This window comes from Asterias amurensis, chromosome 7 (assembly GCF_032118995.1).
Source record: "Asterias amurensis chromosome 7, ASM3211899v1".
NCBI lineage: Eukaryota > Metazoa > Echinodermata > Asteroidea > Forcipulatida > Asteriidae > Asterias > Asterias amurensis.
This window is the reverse complement of record NC_092654.1, coordinates 11,057,826-11,069,960: the sequence shown is the minus strand read 5'-3', so window position 1 is coordinate 11,069,960 and position 12,135 is coordinate 11,057,826. Positions and strand designations below refer to the sequence as shown.

Here is a 12,135-nt window from a genome sequence, read left to right as displayed (position 1 = left end):
AGCAAATAATGCTGCTTAAAAATCTCTGCTTAGCACTAATGAGCAGGATACCAGTCACAAATTGGACATGTCACATGTATTGCACATGACGTCATTGGCCGCCATCTTTGATGGCAAACAATGGAAAAGTGTACGCTGTGTGCACGACTCTCGGCCAATGATAGCCTTTCACGCGTGCGCGTCTCATCAAAGATGGCGACTAATTCCAGGGGTCTTTAGGTGGTTGCGGCTTTGGGTGTTGGCTATAGAATTTTGTCTAAATGCATGGTGGGTGCATTACATTGATATGTAAAAACACAACTGTACACGATTTGCACAAAATCGACATGGTGTAAAGATGGTAATGGATGGACAATTTCCCTTAAAATATGTTTGCTTGAAATGCAAGTTCATACGAAAGTTACTTTTAATCTTGCGAGTCCCAATTCTCGATGTTTGAAAAAAGTGGGGAAAAATCTTCCTTTTTTCGTGACTCCGATTACGAGTCCCAATTCTCGATGTTTGAAAAAAGTGGGGAAAATCTCCCTTTTTTCGTGACTCCGATTACCGAATATGCATCTTCTATAACAGTTTTATTATTTCATGTTTATCTTGGGTTACATAAAGTACAGTACAGGTTTCTGACAATTATTATTAGCAATGTTAGCCGCGAGCTCCAATGCAATCCACCGCTAGATGGCGCTGCTTGTGGCGACCAGGGCCCAATTTCATAGAGCTGTTTAAGCAAAACATTTGCTTAAGCACGAAAATAGCTTGCGTTTTTTATACATGTTACTGGCAAAAATGTCATGCCATATACATTACTTGTGACTGGTATTTAGCTGTTGTTTACTTAGCATACCAATTGAGTGGAGTCTTGGCTGGTATTCTGATTTTACTAAGCAAGGATTTTTCTGCTTAAGCAAAACTTTGTGCTTTAGCAGCTCTAAGAAATTGGGCCCAGGGTGCACCACACACATGCACACTTCATGTAAACATCGGCAAAAATTCATGCGCGAAACTAATTATCATTTTTTTGTAAACCCGCACATACCTTTTTAAATAATAAAGTTTTCAGGGTTAAACATTAAGTAGATTGTTGATAGACACAATTATCTATCTGCCGAACCTGAGGTAGCGTGCTTCAACCTTTGAGCAAATTTGATAAATTTTAGGCGTTAGTAGTTAGTAGGTAGTAGGTCCCATTTGGCTACGAATTTGAGGAGTGCTTCATGAAATCTGGCAGCAAGTCGGTTTGGCATTTTCTGGATGTTTTTTTTCCTAGGATTACTGTGATAAATTTCAAGCGATGTAGTTGTCTAAAATTTATTTATTTATCTTGGTTATCAAGAGACTGTGAGACTTAATTATGTTTTGAGTGTCTTTGAATTATAATTTAGCCTTGTTTACTCACCTAATTAAGGCTGCACAATAAATGTTATATACATGTATTTACATCGAGGGTATTAATTGAGACTGTTTGACAAATGCAGTGTATCGTTATGTACATCACCAAACATAATTAACATAAAATGATGTCTTTCCTATCCACCACTCCACCCCATGAAACAAATCAAGCACTTAGTGTTATAGCAATTGATAGAGGGATCATGCATGAAGTAATAAATGATTATACTAAGGTAATAAGGAAAGTGCATGCGTTTAAAGGCAGTGGATACTATTGGTAATTACTAAAAAAAAATTACTATCATAAAACCTTTCTTGATTACGAGTAAAGGGGAGAGGTTGATAGTATAAAACATTGTGAGAAACAGCTCCCTCTGAAGTTACATAGTTGATGAGAAAGAAGTAACTTTCCACGAATCTGATTTCGAGACCTCAAGTTTAGAATTTGAGGTATCGAAGTCATGCATCTGAAAGCACACAACTAGTGTGACCATAGAGCAAGGAACCTGCTCTATGGTGTTACCATGGTGTGACAAGGGTGTTTGTTTCTTTCATTAATATCTCGCAACTTCGACGACCGATTGAGCTCAAATTTTCACAGGTTGTTATTTTGCATAATGTTGAGATACACCAACTGTGAGTACTAGTCTTTGACAGTTACCAATAGTGTCCAGTGTCTTTAATCATATTATTTTGCTGTATTTCAATCAAACTAGAAACCACAACTTATTCATTTCGTGGTTTAAAAAAAAGTTGTTATTTAAGATAAAGCACGATCAGGTAGTTCACAAGATTTTACAGGCCTTTTTGTCTCATGGCATGTGTCACCCCGCTAAAACAGCCCAAGGTTGACCCTCATCCCCCTGGTGAAAGCTTCGCGTGCCCGGGTACCAGGGTACAGTCGCGTGCCTGGTTGCTCCAACCACAAGAAATTAGCAAACTTCCTCCAGGTCGCAAAAAGTACAAAGACTCATTCAAGCTTTACCCCCTTCTATTACCCATGGGTTTGTTTTTATGAGTCATTAGGGTCAACTGGGCTTCTAGCAGGAAGGGGGTAAAAGGAGGTCCTTATTTGGTGATCAAATCATAAAGCTCTTTGAGAAGAATTGATCGCCTGTTTTTTCTTTTGAAGAGATTGAGGGATCGTGTTGGAAATCCCAAAGATGCTGATAATGTTTTAAGACACCAAGAGTTTGTGATCGTGAACACCGATGTATCGTTCAAAGATTATTTCACCATTGAGGTGTAAAGTAATCAAATTTGGTAGCAGGGTTTCTGCCGATCCTTAAAGGCAGTGGACACTTTTGGTAATTACTCAAAATAATTATCAGCATAAAACCTCACTTGGTCATCACTTAGTTGGGGAGAGGTTGATAGTATAAAACAATGTGAGAAACGGCTCCCTCTGAAGTGACGTATTTTTCGTGAAAGAAGTAATTTTCCACGAACCTGATTTCGAGACCTCAAGTTTAGAATTTGAGGTCTCGAAATCAAGAATCTGAAAGCACATAACTTTGCGTGACAAGGGTGTTTTCTTTCATAGTTATCTCGCAACTCCGACGACCGATCGAGCTCAAATTTCCACATACGCATTGTTGTTTTATACATATGTTGAGATACACCAATTGCGAAGACTGGTCTTTGACAATTACCAATAGTGTCCAGCGTCTTTAAAAAAATTATACTTTTGGTAAAGGCACGAGATGTTGATAGTAATACAGATTGTGAGGAACGGCTCCCTCTGAAGTAACGTCGTTTTCGAGAAAAAAAAAATAATATTCATCTTTAAAATATTTGAATTTGATTTCGATACCTCAGAATTCGTTTTTGAGGTCTGTCATGACACACCCTTTTTGCAGGGCATGTGTTAAAAACGTTCACATGGAAACGGTGCTGTTTACACTCATGTAAACTTTTCTTTACATCCTGCTTGAAATTATTTTCTCTTCTGCGGCTCTGCAGGTATAATTTTTATTTAAAATTAATCATTGTTTTTGTTTTGTTAAAGAAAATGATGTTTTATCTTTGGAAACTTCTTGTTTTTATATATTACTGTATGACGACTAAGATCTGTAAACTCACACAGCTGGACTGGCTTACCGGAGTTGCTCAGACAATTGAAAATATCAGTGTTTTTACAACTACTTTCTATCTGCACGCCTTGGATTTGTTTCATCTTAGAAAAAAAAGTAAAAGCTCAATAAGTACGATGAAAAGGGGCTTGTCTGAGAAAACTTCAAAAGGAAAGCCAGGAAAAGGGTGACCCCCTTGCGCCCCTGCCAACTATAATTGTACTCTATAGTTTCGGCGCTGATAACGACACAAGCACCGTCTGCATTTTTACCCAACAATTAAACAACAATTTATTCTTATGAAATTGGAAAGTTATAGTTAGAAACAGCCGCAGGATTTCAAAAACCTACGTTTCCAAACCGAACATATAAACATCGAATCATGGATGAAGGAACGGATCGAACTATGTGAGTTTGTCTGCTGCCCCCCCCCTCCTACCCCCAAAAAGGGCTCTATGCATGTGACCCACTAATTAATGTGCCTCATTTATTTTGGTAGGCCTTCAAATTATTCTAATTTAGCACAATAATTGTGTACGGTTTAAAACATAAATTTGCCAGATTGTGACCAGGGGATCGGTGTCTTGTAAATTTAAGGTATTTTGGATGACATAGGCCCTGAAATAAATAGACCTATTTGACGAAAGGTGTAGGGACATTTTTCAAGATTGATGCTCGGACGTTTTGGAAGTTCCACCACTAGGGGTGTTTTTGTTTGGAGGGAGAATAACTCGACAGGCCCGGGACTCACCACATCAAATTGAGCAGAGGATAAAGCTTCAAGAGTCCATGGATAAATTAGTTCCTATTACTGTAAAAAGCTGTGAGACTTGAGGTATAAGTTTTTATTTTATTTTTGAATGTGCAGCATTTAACACTGTGCTGTATGAGTTTTTTTTATACTTTGCTTTGGTGCGACCTGTTGGGGGCGTTAGTGCAGGGTTGAATGTACAGTTAACAGGGAGGCAACCATAAGCTAATTAAACCAACAACCCTTTCTGTAAATCCAAAGATGTGATGGTTGTGGCTTTTATGGATTGCTGAACAACTTTTATGGTATTGTGCCCTTGCTGTGGGAGCTACATTTTTCAAAGTGATACATTTGGGGGTAAGCAACCCTCTAACGGTCCTATTTTGCTCGAAAAGTGTGCGCCACTTTCTTGAAGATGGAGTATCAAGTTGGCTCGTTCAGGGTGTTTTTATGTTGTATGAGACTATAGCTCAACAATTTATTGGCTATCCTACTTACAACTGAAAATCAAAATTAAGTTGATAAGTTAAAATACTATTAGATTTGTTGTCCAGAGATAGTGACTTCTGAATATTTGGTGAGTAATTCAGAGTGGTATTAAGCATCCAACTTATGTTACACGTGGAGCTTATTAGTGTGGTGATGCCCCAATTCAAACCCCAAAGCCACCAAACCTAAAATGTGTGAGGCAGGGATAGAAGGGTCAAAGGGACTAGGTGATCGGTGCTCATCTTGAGTCCAACCACCATCATTCATAGAGTCCCCTACATACTTTGTTGTTTGTAAATTCTTCTATTTCTAAAGACTGTCCCACTTATTTATTGATTGAATGTTCAAATAATATAGATAGGCAAATGTAACTCTCATCTGTATCCATTACGTTTAAGAAAATACATCATACTGATATTGCACCACAGGAAGGGGGGCAGTTAGACTCCGTGAGGATTTTTGTATTGAATGATGCCGATACCTTTGCCTACAGTTTCGACACCGCCCCCTTCCCCAACCCCATCCTCCAGTTCACACACTTTGGGGGAGAAATCGTTTAGGGTTGCACCAAAAATCATGCAGGTTATATATTGTTACAAAATAACTGCCCCCTCTCAGACCCACTGACCAAAGATTATAGAGCGCCAAAGGTGCTTTATAATCTTTGCCACTGACCCAATTTCATAAAGGGGAAACATGCTTAGCAAAACAAAAGAGTGGCGCACCAGTCACAAAAATGTAAACTTTATAAAATGTTAGCTGGTTACCTGATTCGTCTAAGCAAGATTTCACTGTGCTTAGCAAATTAAGTTGTTGTTGCGCTTACAGGCTTTATGAAATTGAGTCTTGTATACAATACGCATGAAAACCACCCACAGAAAATAATCATGAGGCAATGTCTCACTCCCAAAACAGAATTATTGTGCAGATGTGCTCCTGCACATACTTATTTTACCTAATTAATTTATCTTGACAACTGTAGATTAATACCCCGATTGCCTGCTTCCGTGAGAACTATGTAATAATCACCCCCCCCCAAGTAACGACACGTCCCCCATCCGACTCCTCAACATCTTTGCCACGCCCTGTGCCCAATTTCACAGAGCAGATAGCACAAAATTAGCTAAACACAACAAAATTCTGCTTACCAGAATAGAGTTACCAGTCAAACACTTTGTGACTGGTATCCTGCTTGTTTCTGCTTAGAAGACAATTGTTAAGCAATATTTCCTGCTTAGCTCTATAAGTTGGGCCTTGGTGCCATAGTTAGTTTTGGTGGTTGTATAGTAGGGACGGAGGTCTGGTTACCCACTTACCAATACTAAATTAACAACAATATTAAAATAAAACAATAGAAAAGAGACACAGAAAATAGAATTACTTTGTTGAAGACTGTTTAATGATCTCAACAACGTTGTTGACGTGTTGACTTTATTTTAAAATAAACAAAGACAGTGATGTTTGGATGGAAGAATGTTCAGTGAAACATAACATAATCTGCGCTATGGTTTTTTCATAAGTTTCTATTCATTCGTATACTATAGTTTTCAGTATTTGACTTTCTTTTTGCCGTACAACTTTTGTTCTTCTTCTTAAGATGAAATTACTAATACTGACGTGGTTGATGTCGTTCATAAACTTCAAGTTTTATAATGTATGAACCTCTACCGCAGCTATACGTGAGGAGGAATGACAACGACTGTTTCATGTAGTCAAAACGTTCAACTTCGCAGCACGGGACAGACCTAAACTTGGGCTGATTGTTGATGACTCTGTTTAAATTATTTAACACAAAATATATTAAAATGGTTCTTATGGTAAATTGAAGCAAAATGGAGTTTCAAAAGTTTGGTTTGTCCGGAGACATCAGTTCTCTTGGTATCACATTTTGACCTCAGTCAAGTAAAGGTCACCATCAAGTTCTGTCAGATGTCCGAATTCTTGAAAGTGAACCAGTTCGTAGTCCCTCGCCGTGTGTCGGAGCATTACCCCCATTACCCTCGAGCTCAAGTCTAGTTTGTTTAACGTGGTACCCCTTGTCCTGGTTGTCCTGGGCACTGTACTGGTTTCTTGTTAGGGATGATACAAATGTATGGATAGAGCCTTGTGCATACTTCATCGCCCCATTGTCCCTTCTGGAGACCGTCCGTACCCTGAACAGAGACGCAGTTCTCCGCCAGGTTGCTTACCGGATTCGACTGGCCGAAGTTTCTGTATGTGACTGACCAGCCGTCGCTCCACTGGAAGTTTCCCTCAGTCTGTTGGTCGTTCATGCCGATCCAGAACGGCCCCTGTGCCGGTACGCTGATCATATCGTACAGCCTGGTCACGAAGTTGTTCTCGTCCAGGGAGTGGACGGAAGCGAGATGTCCAATGTCGCCCCCGGTGCAGGAGGTGTACGAGTTGCAGTGCTTCTCGGCCTCTAGCCATGTCTTTGACTTGGCTACTGCTAGGTAGCATGCATCGTTCTTGTACGGGGTGAAGTCGGCGGGGCACTCGCCCGCAACGAGGACGATCACCGTCAGTAGCGAGAGAGCTTGAAGCATTGCCATCATGAAGTCTCAGACCAAAATGGTGCAGCTGAAGTGAGTGCTATCTGCAGTTTGCTTTAGAGACGCACGACCTAACCGGTGGTGTTACTTCAAAAGAATGGCGAGGAGCGGTCGCGTTGAAAAAGCAAGCGATATCACTTGATGTGCTCACTAAACGAAGAAGAAGAATGGGCGTGTACGTTCTCATCGGGCATCATTTGCATATGTAGATTTATGTTAATGAGTGATGCATTGACGTCTGGGTCCGTCATGTCAGGCTGGGTCAAGGGGTGAGAGTGTCACATCGACTTAGCTGGTCCCTGAGTCATACATCGCCTGATTTCCGTTCATTAATCTACAAGGATATGAGTTTAACGGTCGTATCGCTGTGTACCAGTGCCGTGTCGAGTCAACTTGTACCACTCTCTACTGTTCGTGATCTATTGACTTTTTGTGTAATTACTCCATAAGTTAAATGACCATAAAAACCTGGAAAAAACACTTTGGAGGTTGATATTATTAAAGTTGTTAGAAACAACCCCCTTTGAAGTAGTGTAGTTTTGAGAAATAGGTATTCTGACAAAAGCATGCAGCATGCAGTATTTCTAAGGTTTCTGGAAGCACACAATTTTATATCCAACAAGGGTGTTTTTACCCCATTATTTTTCTTGCAACTTCCATGACCATTTTAGCCAAACTTTTTACAGGTTCGTTATTTTGTTGCACTTGTTTGGGGTTCACTAATGAATGAGGATACTTATTGTCTTTGTCAACCATAAGTGGACCCCACTTTAAGGATGATAGTCACAAACAGGATTAAAGTGAAGTAGAAATAAAGGAAGAGGAGAAAATTAAGGACTGAACAATGATTTATTTTCAAGTAGTATACTGCAATTCTGAACGGCATGGAACTTTTTGCCTGTCTTGTGCGGTACTGTATTATTTTGACCTTTTTGCATTTACATGAGTAGTTTATGTATTCCTGCCGTTTCTGTTTCATATATTGATTTATTCAATCATTTTGTTTTGACGATGTCATCTTGGAAGGATTATCTCATTTTCAATCGAGCCTGGGGTCACAGATTTTTTTCGAAACTTTAAATTTTCGCACGATAATGCTCTGCATCGCGAAGGAGTGTTGTGACTGAGATTATGCTAATTGCACACACAAAGATAACGCCCTCTTGCAACTATCGTCCAATCATAGTCCATCTTCGCTTACGCATAATTAGGTGCACGGCGCATGCGTGTTTACCTTATCAGTACATCGAGCGAAAAACGCAAGCTGTTTGCCGCGTCTCATTGCAAAGTGTAGCGAGCAGACGACCGACAGTTCGCGCTCTTTTTGCAATAGCCCCTGGTTTTTGCAGTCAAGATGGAGTCCAAAGCAGCAGTGTTGATATGCTTGGTGCTGTGTGCTGTATTCTGTGGTTCGAATGCAGGATGCCCAGCTTACTGGACACAGAATGGAAACTCTTGCTACAGGTATATAGGCCTGCCACAAACCTACGCGAGAGCCGAAAGTGTTTGTAAGATGTTCGCAGGGTGCGGGGAATCAGGGCGGGGGATCGGCCATATTCTCTCCTTGAACACACCCACTGAGAACCAATTTGCGTTCGGTATGCTCGCCAACATCTTCGGTGAGATCCCTCCAGCGCCAGCTTGGCTCGGACTGAGTGACATGAATCCCAACCAGGAATTCATGTGGTCTGATGGAACCCGTCCTACGTACAACGCATGGGGACCCAACAGCCCATCACAGAATCACAATTCGAACTGTGCAATCTTTGGTGAGTTATTAGCACCAAGATGGATGGACGTAGGGTGTGAGGAAGAATTCCCATACATCTGTGAGATGCCTGCTCGTAGTGAGTTCACCTGCCCAGAACGGGCTGACCCCGGCGCTGCCCCTGTTCCCGTGATACTTAAAAACCCCAACGAGCCTAGGGTCGTCCGATACCCCGATGGTCTGCCCAAGCCACAACACTAGACTAAGAAAACCAACGAAGGCACTGCCGAAATCTACACATTGCTTTTTGCTCCTTGGTCGGAAGCATTTCATCGGCGTGAAGACCGCGGACACTTTGCCCTCATCACTATTCATTGAACTTTGAACTTTGACCTCGTGAACTTTTGACTTTTGAGTTTGTAGGGACTTTTATGATTAATGTTCATTTACATCAAGTTTAAAGCCAAACTCGAAGTATTATGATGGTTTGATTTCAACTATGTGTTCCCTATTTAACATTTTTTCCCGGTTGGCTGATTGTTCACTTCTCCCCTTATTTTTAACCGATTTATAAACAAGATAATCATCATCAAACTAATCAAAAAGATTGTCATTGTCACCTGTCGTGTTTTCAACGACACAAGAGGGCCCAGTTTCATAAAGTTGTTCGCAAATTTCTGTGCAAACCAAATTGCTAAGCAAAATATATGGGCGGGGCACCACTCACAAAAATGTAAACTTTATGGAATTTTCCCTGGTAACCCGTTTCTGCAAAGCAGTATTTGTATGTGCTAAGCAAGTTTTGTTCTTATGAGCTTAATGAAATTGGGCCTCTGGTGACACATCAGTTGAGGTTTTTGAGCTCATCGTTCCTCCATTTTGTTTTTTTAGACATCAATGTGGTAACCGGAAATACGAGCGATTTTGAAAGAGAGCAGGACGAATTAAAACACTCTGATTTATCTTTTAGCTGTGTCGTGTCGAATTAAAGTTTGTTTGTTGTGTTTAACTATACAATGACTTGGTGATGTACATAATTATATTTTGAAGTACCGAAAGCCAACTGATATTTTATGTTTTGGGGTGTTGTTTTCTTTTCTTTCTAGTAGGTAAATAAAACAAGTACACTGCAAACGAAGAAACAAATGTGGACTGTCTTTTTTTTTTTTCCTAATGGAAAGTTGTCCAATCATTCATAGAAAGGTATATCCCATAATGCATGTCAAACCTCAATGAGCATGATCGGAGCGCAAATGATTCTGTGTGGAACCAGAGTCCGCACACCACTGACAACCATCGTGGGTGCGCCACACTATATTAGTAGGAAACAAACAGGGCGTTAGACCTCATTAACATTTTGTAAAATAGTCTTTATTGTTAGACAGACTGAATTGAAGGCCCCAAAAAGGGTTTCAGTGTAAAACAAAATTGACACAATATGACCTGGTGGTTGTTCCAACTTGATCTATTTGGGAAGACAGGCCGTAACAAAAAATGGTCCTAAGTTGAGAAGTGTGTGTCTGATGCCTGGACGTTCGAAAAATTACACTGCTGTATGTGGCGTTTTTATTTGGTCGGGAATAACTCGACGGGCCCACTCAGGATCTCAATTTAGCCCTATATAGAACTCTTCCTCTGTGCTGTACACAAATACTGTATAGTACAATACGAAAGTGTAAGGCCGCCAGGGCTAGACTTCAATTATATTTAGCTATAGTAGTGGACAAAAGTAAGAGTCTATTTAATGAATAACTTTCATCTTACAGTAAAAGCTGTGAGAGTATTAACTAAATTATAATTACATACATATTTACGCCTGGTTTTACTTTATTATGTAGACTGCATCTTATCCCATGCTTGGTTTCCCAAGATGCACTGCGACTTCGAATGTTCTTGGTGTGTTTGTATTGTGTTACTATAGTATAGGGGGGATTTCTTTACTGGTGATAGGGGCGGGCAGGTAATTCGCCTCTGCTTGAAACCTACATTTATTATTTAGAGATATTGGAACCTAAATGTTCATATGAGGCTATGCGTAACAATTAAATCTGAATGGAAGTCAGACCCTATAAACTGTTTGGAAATGCTGTCCCCACACTTCTGATTATAACACGTTCTGTAGCCAAGAAATTGTGTATGCTTTGAATCAACTGGGCCCCAACATTAAAAATGTTGCATAATGAAGGCACATGATGGGCGTGACAAAGCAAACAATTTCACTATGACCGTTTTAGGTTACAAGGTAATGTTGTTGGAAGAGGGGGGGGGGGGGTGTTGTGAGTCACACATCCGTTGATTGTACGTAGCTTTGCCCCTCGCACCATCACAACACCTCCCTGGATATGTAAGTGACGTCGGGGACTTCTAAAGGTGCCTGGAATACTCAGGGACCACGTTCAGAAAATAAAGTTACGAAGTGGGAGATGTAGAAGAGTGTATACGAGAAGTGTGGAGTGTGTGTGAAAGAAAATAGTAAAGAACTTCAAAAGACAGGTCTCGTTATTGAATGAGAAGAATAGTGGAGAGACACAGAACCTGTTTTCAGCCGCAAGTACAGTTTTCTGATTTAGAAAACGAATAGCATTGTTTTCTGCTGATAAGTTATACGTATTTTTGTGATTACCTGATTGAATACCAACTTTTGTTTTGTAAAAACTATTGTTTACCGATACTTTGGAAATTAAGGGTGGTGGACATTAAGTGAACGAACTGTTTCGCAACGAGAAGTCGCATCACAGGGGAACCCCCCCCCCCCCCAATAATAATAATTGTTATTATTGGGGAAAAAAAATCCATCAATAAATAAATTAATAACTATTTTTGTAATGACCTGATGGAGTACCAACTCTTATTGTAAAAACTAATGTTTTTAAACACTAAATACGTTAAAACGTTAAAAAGTTCCTTCGAACATCGAGGGTGACTATTAATATTATGTGAGCAAAAAGTTCCGCAGAGGGAAGTCGCATCAGAGGCCCCCTCCCCCCCCCCCCAATAATACAAAAGTTATTATTGCAAAATACATCCATTACTAAATAAGTGAATAAATAAACTACAACAAATAGACACCATAGCAAACAAATGTATAAGTAACTACATAAACAAACAAACAAATTAGCCTAATAATGACAACAAAATATCCAAATAATTCATGGGATTCAATGGAATAATTGAAGA

The 12,135-nt window shown here is 40.0% G+C and overlaps 2 protein-coding genes across 2 annotated transcripts; one reads left to right on the top strand and one right to left on the bottom strand.

The window, feature by feature from the left end:
- Positions 1–6,102: 6,102 nt before the first annotated feature.
- LOC139939624 (alpha-N-acetylgalactosamine-specific lectin-like) lies at positions 6,103–7,360 on the bottom strand. Its single transcript, XM_071935666.1, has one exon. It carries the CDS (start codon positions 7,251–7,253, stop codon positions 6,720–6,722), a length of 534 nt encoding a protein of 177 aa, XP_071791767.1. The 5' UTR covers positions 7,254–7,360; the 3' UTR covers positions 6,103–6,719.
- A 1,179-nt stretch (positions 7,361–8,539) lies between these two features.
- On the top strand, positions 8,540–10,034 carry LOC139939623 (echinoidin-like). The gene has a single exon (XM_071935665.1). It carries the CDS (start codon positions 8,605–8,607, stop codon positions 9,217–9,219), a length of 615 nt encoding a protein of 204 aa, XP_071791766.1. The 5' UTR covers positions 8,540–8,604; the 3' UTR covers positions 9,220–10,034.
- Positions 10,035–12,135: the final 2,101 nt, after the last annotated feature.